Raw genomic sequence first — 9,203 nt, forward strand, 5'->3', positions numbered from 1 at the left:
CCAACCAATGCAAAAATTGTCTAAAGGAATAGCAATATACACATTTGCCTTGCACCATGGGCAACACACACTATTGTCACTTGCGTTATTATCAAGGCCTATAGCAAACAAACAACACTAAATTGGCAAAGCAAAAATGAAGCTTTTTATATGTATGCAAGTGTACATTGGCACAAGAGCATGTTTGAATGTGATGGCCAAAGACTAATTTACTATTTTTGCAAGATCACAACTTTATATGTGCACCTCACCCCTAGCTTGTATATATAATTGGGGCATGCTTGCTAAAGGTCAAGGCATGCATTAAGGGGTTCATCAGTTCAAGTCCTTCACGTGATACACAACATATTGTATGACCATTATGCAACACCTCTAGGGAGAAATCCAAGTGATGACAAATTGGTTTGCTACTTGAACACTCGAAAGTGATGACAAAGCTGGATTGGATCTCTTGAATTTAAACTAGTTGACCATCCTAAACCAAAGATTCTGAGAGACCTCTTGTTGTCCTTTATTGTATATATGTTATATATAGCGAGCAATTTGTCGACATATATATGAGACAACCAACATAGAACTTCAAACATGATCATCATGCTTCTCTTGTTTTCTTGGGTAAATCCTATTTTATCCACATAGACTGTCATTAGAATAGGAATTCTTAAGAAAATACCATTTGCAATATCTTATGTTTCAAATGGTGACCAAGTTCAACCCTCCCTTGGTAATCCAAGACCAAACAAGTAGAATTCTCTTCTTTTTTAGCAATGACGATAGGCACATCAATAGAGTAGCTAGAATGTTGAGCAACTCTATTTTGCCAAATTCTCATCAATATATTCTTGAAGACCTCTAGCTTTTAATAGGTTGGTCCCCCATGGCGACACCTTCCTTAGTTGCAAACCAATAAGATAATTACAAGCCTAGTACTCTAGGAGTGTATGGACTTGCACCTTGTTGAAAACATATGTGAATTCTTGGCTTTCTTGAAATTGGACCTTTGGCTTATGTGGCATAGAAGTTGGAGTTGTTAGTATCTATGCATAAACAGAAGAAGCCTTCCCCAACCCTCTTTGCATGGCCTTCATACAAAAACAACTGAAATCAAACAAAACCTAGAACTTGGCCTTGTAAGAATGAGGGACTTGGACGTCTTAGTTAACATAAAATCCTTGAGTATAATTGAATACCTACTAATGGTTTTACAAAAGTTAGCCAAGGAAGGTTAATCAAAAGACGATTTGGTGTGTCAAGCCAACATTTTGATCCATTAAACAACCATTGGTTCTTAAATCCTTGATTATTTCAATAAATCTTTGATGATGAAGTTAAAATCACCATATGCCAATGGCTACATTCACCGCCATGCAAAATGGTTTTTGATCATGCAACATGATTTTGTTTCTAATTCTCTACAAAATCATGATATCACACACAGCAGAAGCTACATTCTATATTATTAATTGCACAGATTCAAATTATATACTGTTTGATATTTGATTGTCTTAGCAAAATGGTCTTTTATTTTATTTATAATGCAGTACAAAATCATTATTATCGATGGTGGAATATGATTTCAAGCAACTTGGAACTCTTATCTATTTCTTTAAAAATAAGTTCCCCACCTCTGCCAAATCTCTCTTAACAAGCTAACAAAACTAACTCACTGGAATAAATATGAATGTACATTGGTCAACTTTCAAATACACTATGTAACTACCCCACTTCAGAAGCACATCTGTGAGCAGAAGACTTTACTACCGGTAGCTTTGCAACATAGATAAAAATTTTGAAATTTTGTTCTCGATATCTATATATACTCTGGTCTTTGACTGGAATTTGTTTTATTCTTACTTGAAATAAAATGTTCAATATAGATATATTCTTTACATGTTACGGTTAGTTGATTGGAATAATACAAGGATACAGCTTTTATTATTATGCTCCAAGTTACAATGTAAAGGTTTGGTACATTTCAAACAAATATGGTATTTGTTGAGCTTCAAATAACACCTTTGATTGCCTACATATAATTGTGATAAGCAAATCAACTACCAATACCATCTTTTGCTGATGAAGAGAAATTCAGGATCATTGATCTCTATACAGCTTACAAAAATTGTAGCTATATATATGTACACTTGGGACTTCCTAGTAGATCAGAGTGAAGGTGTTCCGCCATCTAGAGCAACAAATCTCAAATCAAGGTCCATATTTACCACGGCAAAGGTCTGCACATAACAACCTTATACTAGAACCTGAGAAGAACCCATTAAACAATTGTGCTCTTTTATTGTTCATACATCTCATGAACATGTAACCACCACTAATCACATACTGCAAAAAAGCAAGCATTACTTAACTTAGTGCACGTCTGAAATAAGAGAGATGTCCTGAATTTTGCCAAGTGATTTTATATTTCTACTCACATTACAAGTTGCCCGAATAACAGTGTCATCATCATTGCAATTCCACCAAGGAGAGGGCACACACGCCCAGTATCGGCACCAACCACAATTGGCACTGCCATTTACTCCATGCAAAATCAGTATTATAAGAGTAATAAATCTGCATGTCAAAGACAGAAAATATCCATGATCAGCATATTCACACAACAGAGTATCAATGGAAGTTTCTTGATTGTTGGGGAAAGACATAGACATCCTTGATATCCCTAATGTCAATAACCTTTACATTGATTAATTTCAATATCCTCTATAAGTCAAACACCAAAACAGACCGAACACATTTGATATTTACCAGAATAAACCCTCAGTTCTCAACGCTTGCCAGGCTATTCCTACAACGTATTCTTGTAATGCTTGAAAACTAGGCAAATATATACTAGATTTCTAGATTTAGCCCACAGAAAACACAAGGAAATAAACAGTTTTCATTACTAGCATTACCCTATGGCTAGAAGGAAGGCAGCAATAACCCAGAGAGTAATTTGATATCCAGCATATTTTACAAGTGTGTTTGGTCTTTCGCCTGGTGCTTTACTGTTCCAATCACGGTGAGGCCGCATAAGAAACATAAAACCCAACCAGAAGCCAAAGATAAACCCTCCAATAGAAGCAAAGTTTCCAACATATGGAAATATTCCAACAGCTAGATTCAAGGAAAATATGCAGAAAATAGTCATAAATGATACAAACTGCAAAAAAAACAACGAGGATCACTCACACAAAGCATTTATGTTTTAACTGATTCGATCTAATAAAAAGGTGGGGATACATACGTAAGTGATACCAACCTTTGTTTTATGGTGGGATGCATTGGTGATTAATTCAGAAAGCATAGCACCTAGCAAGCCAAACAATGGAGTGGATGCACCTGCTGAAACCTGATGCTGAACAAAAAGTGCCCCAAAAAGGCTACCACCAATGCCAGATAGAAATAATATGCCACCTATCCTCCCTATCAAATGAATGAACAGACATACAACAAAAGAAAGTTTATTAATACATTTTTATTCTCAAAACCTTTGGGTAATAAATAAGAGTGGCAAATGGCAATGCAACTCACCAAAACCAAACTCTTGTTCCAATGGTATCCCTATAAACAGCAGACTTAAAACATTAACAAAGAGATGGAAAACGCCCACATGCAACCAAATGCAAGTAAAGATACGCCATAGCTGATCAGAGGATAATCCACCCATTTTCAATAATCTGATGCAAGAAATTAGTCGGGAAAACATAATAATCAGAGTGCTGCATATACAGAAGAATGAAAGAATTAAATGGAACAATATCTGTGAATAGAAAGTACATTCCCACTAGAGTCCAGCATAGATAAAATGCATTGCAAATTTGGAATTAAAAATCAGACCCCATGTATAATAGTACATATATAAAGGTTGAAACAAACTAAAAAGAAGAATGGCTGCAAATATATGTATGCCCAATACAGTCAGTTATACAGGCTGAGCCCTGTCAAGAAGGTTATTGTGGGGTTTGGAATTTTTATTGTGTTCATTAATTATAAGCAGGAAGAAAGATTATTTATATTCCTCTTTAGTTCGTATCTGGAGTTAAACGGAGATCCTATGTACATTCAATGATGAACGAGCTAAAATAAAACAATGTCTGTAGACAAGAACCTCATAAAGCATACGGAAAACCTATTCCACATGTTCAAACTTAGTTAACATACGTATGATAACGTATCCCACATCTGGAGGATGAATGATAAATAAAATAATGCATGTGATCAGAACTTAAATAAAGGAAACCTGAAAGACATTCTATTTTCTGCTAAGCCATCATTTTAAGGTGCTGTATATAAGCCATCATTTTTTTCTGCATAGATAAAAAGCTAGAATAAAAAACATGACTTCATCTATAATTCCTTCTGTTTTCAGTTTCAATAAACAACTAGAAGCAACATGACTTAGCCCCTTAACTGAAAACAAACTTTCTTTCATCTTAGATAAAAGAATCAATCTCTTTGGTGATAATGCAGAAAAGAAATGGATTCTTACGTTGAAGACGAGGGTCCGAGTAGAGGATTCTCTCTGAAAGGCTGAAATGAGAACCTTCCAAGAAACCCTAAAACACAGAAACCCGACTGCTGTGGACAGTAATTCACATACATTACCATGATGAGAAACAATATCTCCACTGTACACACAAGTGGTATCAAAAAATATCTCCATTTTGAACGACCTTCTTCCTTTTCTTCTTCTTCTTTCTTTTTCCTTCTACTACCCGACATAACTCGGCTTAATGACTGCCATATCGGTGCCATCTGCATTCGAAGAAATGAAAGGAAACGAGGTGGAACAAGGGATGTTGCCATGAGAGTCAATAAACAGGGGAGATATGGGATAAAGCCATCGGTTTGAAGCTGAAGGTCTCAACACAGAAACAAGAAGAAGAAGAAGAAGAAGAAGAAGAAGAAGAAGAATCATCGTTTCGCGTAGTTTCAAGAGAGACACAGAGAATTCTGGGTGTGCCGTTTCTCTCTCTGTTTCTCACTCTCAGAACGCAAGGTTTCTTCCTTCCTTCATACATCTGCAATGACTCTCTCTCTCTCTCTCTCTCTCTCTACTTCTTCCAAATTCCAAACCATACCCTTCACATTTTCTCTTTATTTCCCACAATGCCCCCCTCTCTGTCTCTCACTCACTCACACTCACTACTCATAGGCTTTTCATATATGTATTTACATGACTTTCGAACACAATTGTTTATCTCCATTTACAAACCATTAACAATCGGCAACGGTTCAGTTTGAACCGAACTGAATTGCGAAACCATGGCTTAACGGTTTAAACGGTTCGGTTTGGTTTTTTTTTTAAACGGTTCGGTTCGGTTCAGTTTCAACACTTAGAAACCCCGGTTTAAATAATCTTTTCATTTTCATGCCTTATTCTCACATTTTAGAAAAATCTTTAAAATTTTGAAAATTTAAATAATGAAATATTTTAAAATTTTAAAATTCAAATTTGACCTAAGCTGAAAACCGAAACCGAACCATGAACCCGTAGTTTTATCGGTTTGAAATTTTTTAATGGTTCAGTTTAACAATTTCGTGGTTTTGTTCGGTTCAGGTTTCTAAATTTTTAAACGGTTCAGTTTTGACCCTCTCGAACGAACCAAACCATTGCCGATTGTTACAAACCATCCTAAAATATAGGTTGAAAGAACTTCTGAAAATCTCCCAATGATATGTGTCAGCTACTTGGTTACTTTGATGATGAATAGTTGAAATGGTTCGAATAAATTTCAGTCAATGTCCAAATTGATGTGCGCTCTCGTATTTGAATGACAAGCAAGTATCTAACCTTTTGTGTGATAGAAGTTCTTTAAGTTGGTTATTTGATTGGCACAAATTCCCTTTGAAAACATTATTAATTTAAAACATTAGCATCAATATTAAAATGCATGGTCTATACTTCAGAGCATGTTTAGGGCAATATTTGTTTATGAAATGTAAGAAAAGGAAACAAATCTTTAATGTAAGCACCAAATTTCCATTTGGAATCAATATTCTTTCATGAGAATATATAGCATAGAGAATAAGTCATGTCATCTCATAGGTGAGCAATGAGAGGGTTTATGGATCGAGGCATGGAGCACTCTTCAACCAAAGGTTAAGATGGATGAAGAACAACAACTAAATGACTAAATGCCGGAGCTTGGGAAATAAGCCACATCACAAGACCAAGCATTAATGACCCATTAGTGCCCTAATCCTTAATTGTGTCGATCAATAATTGGAAATTGGAAACATCACCCTAATGAAAATGTCATTTGAGGATATAAGTATATACACATCTAAAATATTTAGACATAATTTAATTTTCTTGATAGTGAGATGCCCTGCACAATTGTCACAAATGCAAAATTACACGGCAACACACATTTCACCATATCTTCGCTTGAGTGCATATTTCAAAGGCATCACACATACCCTTGCCCTTTGTATCTCGATAAAGTATAAGAAACTCTTCTCATTCACTTAAGCATCTTTTGACATTTTCAATCATTGGGGAGTATAATATACTTTTCAATTAAGTTGGTTGGGTGAAATGATCAATTAAAGAACTCTCCACCATTAAAAAATATTGGGTTCCAAAAACTTATTGTTCAAGCAATCAATGGAATCTTGCACAAATGGTTTACCATCAAATTTGTATTATATTATATTGGGGTTAGTATTAGTACTTGGTGCAAATGCACTTTTATTACATTTCTATTGAGATTCTTCTCAAATTGTATGTATTGCATATCCCTACTATCAACCTAAACATGTCTATAGAAGACTTATGACGACTTCTAGATGTAAACATTGCACATCCATATATCACAACCCTTTTAGATATAGATAGATTTTATTATTGTTTTCGGGGACAAATATGACATTTGGGACAAAAAATATACCATTTCCACATAATACTTGTAAAAGTGACGAGCGACTCTTGATGTTCAAAATTTTTACTAATGAATGTTGCAATCGAGAGTGTGCATTGTGATAGTTAGAGAAGTTTGTTAGGGATTGGGTGGGTTTGGTCGAATATGTGTCGAAAACATGCTCGCATGTGATCAAAGGTAGAGCATTTTATGAAAGTTTGATATTTAAACTCCCAAACATGTTAAGGGCAAAGTGTACATTGTTGAATACTCTCATCACTTGTGCCCCCATCACACATTCTAGTGAGTATCAACTACAATGCATGGAAGCAATGGTTTGGATGATAGAAAAAATGAGGGGCTCAAACATGTATTCATGTGTGCGGTTCCTTCGTTCAACGAAGAATACGGTTCTATAGTTAGGTTATAATATGTTAGGGATGAGCCTTCGCACTTTCACCATGTCATGATACATTGATGTTGCAAAAAGGTTGCATTCAAAGAGGAATTTGTTGATGCCTCATGAAGAGCTCGAGAGAGTGCGTGTGTGAAAGAGAGATCTCAAATGGATTTAGCTCAATTGGTAAGGTTGCCCAATGGAGACCAAATAGTCATGGGTTCAACCCCTACATTCCATTCTCCAGATACTATTTGAATTGGCAATTGACAAACAATGCCATTGATGTTTTGAACGCCTCCATTTGCCATGTGAACTTGATAGATATGATCACTTGCGTTTATGCAGAGTTGCATTTGCTGCACCAAGTGATCATTAAGAAAATTGTGAGAACTACCGGAATCAAACAAGAAATGTGCATGTGTTCCATTGATATACCCAACTGCTCGGAGTAAATCATTAGGTCCAAGTAAATGTGAAGGAAAAGTGCATCCACATGAACTTAAGTGGTTGGTATGAACTTTAATAAGATCAAAAGACTCACCTGTGTGACTTGTAGATTTGTCTTGAGGAGGGGTGTTCATTGACTTCCTCTCAAGACGACGACATGTATCCTTTGTGTGGCCCCGCTTCTTGCAATATGCATAGAAGAGGTTCGGTTTCTTTGAGTCGCGGTCAAGAGTGTCACTGGATTGCTTACGTTTCCCAATGAACTTGACATTCGCAGTTTTGGCGAACTCAGGTTTATTGTGGTCTTTCTTGGAAGTCCTATGGTACCGAAATACAATGTTGACGGCTTCCTCGTAAGTTGTGGGGTCCTTGCCATGGACAATCCAATGGTAATCCCCATTGGGAATACCATTAAAAAAACAAGAGACAAACCATTTCTCACCCGTAAGTCCCGATTTTTGGATTTGGGTCCGAGCATGATGCACGAGAGGTAAATGGCTTGCTCGACAAAGTGAGCAAGTTTTGTGCTTGTTTGGTTTGAGAAGGTGGCTGCAAGAACTGATTCTTAAAAACATCGACGAAACCGTCCCAAGTTGTGGGTATGTTCTTTACAATCCTTAGGCCGCGCCACGAAGCATCAACTCCACCACCTAACTCGCGACTGACATAACCAATTTTTACAACATCGGGCTTGGTATGGAGCTCAAAGTGAGACTCCCAATGACCAAACCAAGTGCTAATGCCCTCCTCGGTTCTTTCTTTCTTATCTCCCTTGAATGGCGTGACTACAAAAGAAGGTTCACCTTCTTTCTTGGATTCAATAGTAAATTCTTGAAATTTCTTTTCGAAAGCCATATTGGGTTGCCTCATTTCGGCCAATTGATTCAAGGTAGTGGTGAGGAATTGCTCAATAGTTATCCAGCTTGTGTGTGAGATGCGGATTGGAGTTGAGAGGTCTCGTCGGAGAGATCGTTGTAACAGTGTTCAAAACTTGTTCCATGATGCAAGCTATGTGTACGCAATATAAATAAGGAGGTTCAGAAAATACACAAGCAAAATGAATGCTTGATATTTTGATTGGAAGAACTTTATCCAAGAAAGCATCTCACGTCTTTACCCCTTTAGACATATGAGATGTGATTCAAGATTTGATAACTATGGTAACACTATGGTGTTTTAAAAACCATTGGGGAAAACATAGCAAATATGTCTTTCTCATATCTCTATCTTGAATGATCATGGTGGCTCCTCAAGGTTGAACCATGGTTCTAGCATCAATGGAATTTCCTAGTTAGCCTTATATTAAAATGCCAACTCAACATGTATTGATATGGTCGAGAAAGTGTATTATGTGAAAAGCCAAGTTCACTCGCAAGTAATATTCTAGTCTTGCGAGTAACAAGGAAATGTTATGACAGAAACGATAAGAGTCAAGGCACTACCCATAAGAGTCAAGCAATGACAAAAACAAGGGTCAAAAAATCCATGTGCTACCT

The 9,203-nt window shown here is 36.4% G+C and overlaps 1 protein-coding gene across 2 annotated transcripts; it reads right to left on the reverse strand.

The window, feature by feature from the left end:
* Positions 1–1,867: 1,867 nt before the first annotated feature.
* LOC147864010 (RHOMBOID-like protein 2) lies at positions 1,868–4,990 on the reverse strand. 2 transcript variants are annotated; one of them, XM_087319637.1, is made up of 6 exons: positions 4,487–4,990; positions 3,529–3,674; positions 3,242–3,420; positions 2,910–3,157; positions 2,430–2,568; positions 1,868–2,337 (listed from the first exon to the last, which is right to left on the reverse strand). In XM_087319637.1, the coding sequence occupies exons 1-6, from the start codon at positions 4,801–4,803 to the stop codon at positions 2,203–2,205; spliced, it is 1,164 nt and encodes a 387-aa protein (XP_087175763.1). In that variant the 5' UTR covers positions 4,804–4,990; the 3' UTR covers positions 1,868–2,202. The 2 variants fall into 2 exon arrangements, with proteins under 2 accessions (XP_087175763.1, XP_087175764.1); XM_087319638.1 differs by having other exon boundaries at positions 3,257–3,420; positions 4,487–4,984.
* Positions 4,991–9,203: the final 4,213 nt, after the last annotated feature.

Source organism: Azolla caroliniana, unplaced genomic scaffold, assembly GCF_043228905.1.
Source record: "Azolla caroliniana isolate FFs.n. ecotype wild unplaced genomic scaffold, voAzoCaro1.0.p SCAF_5, whole genome shotgun sequence".
Lineage (NCBI taxonomy): Eukaryota > Viridiplantae > Streptophyta > Polypodiopsida > Salviniales > Salviniaceae > Azolla > Azolla caroliniana.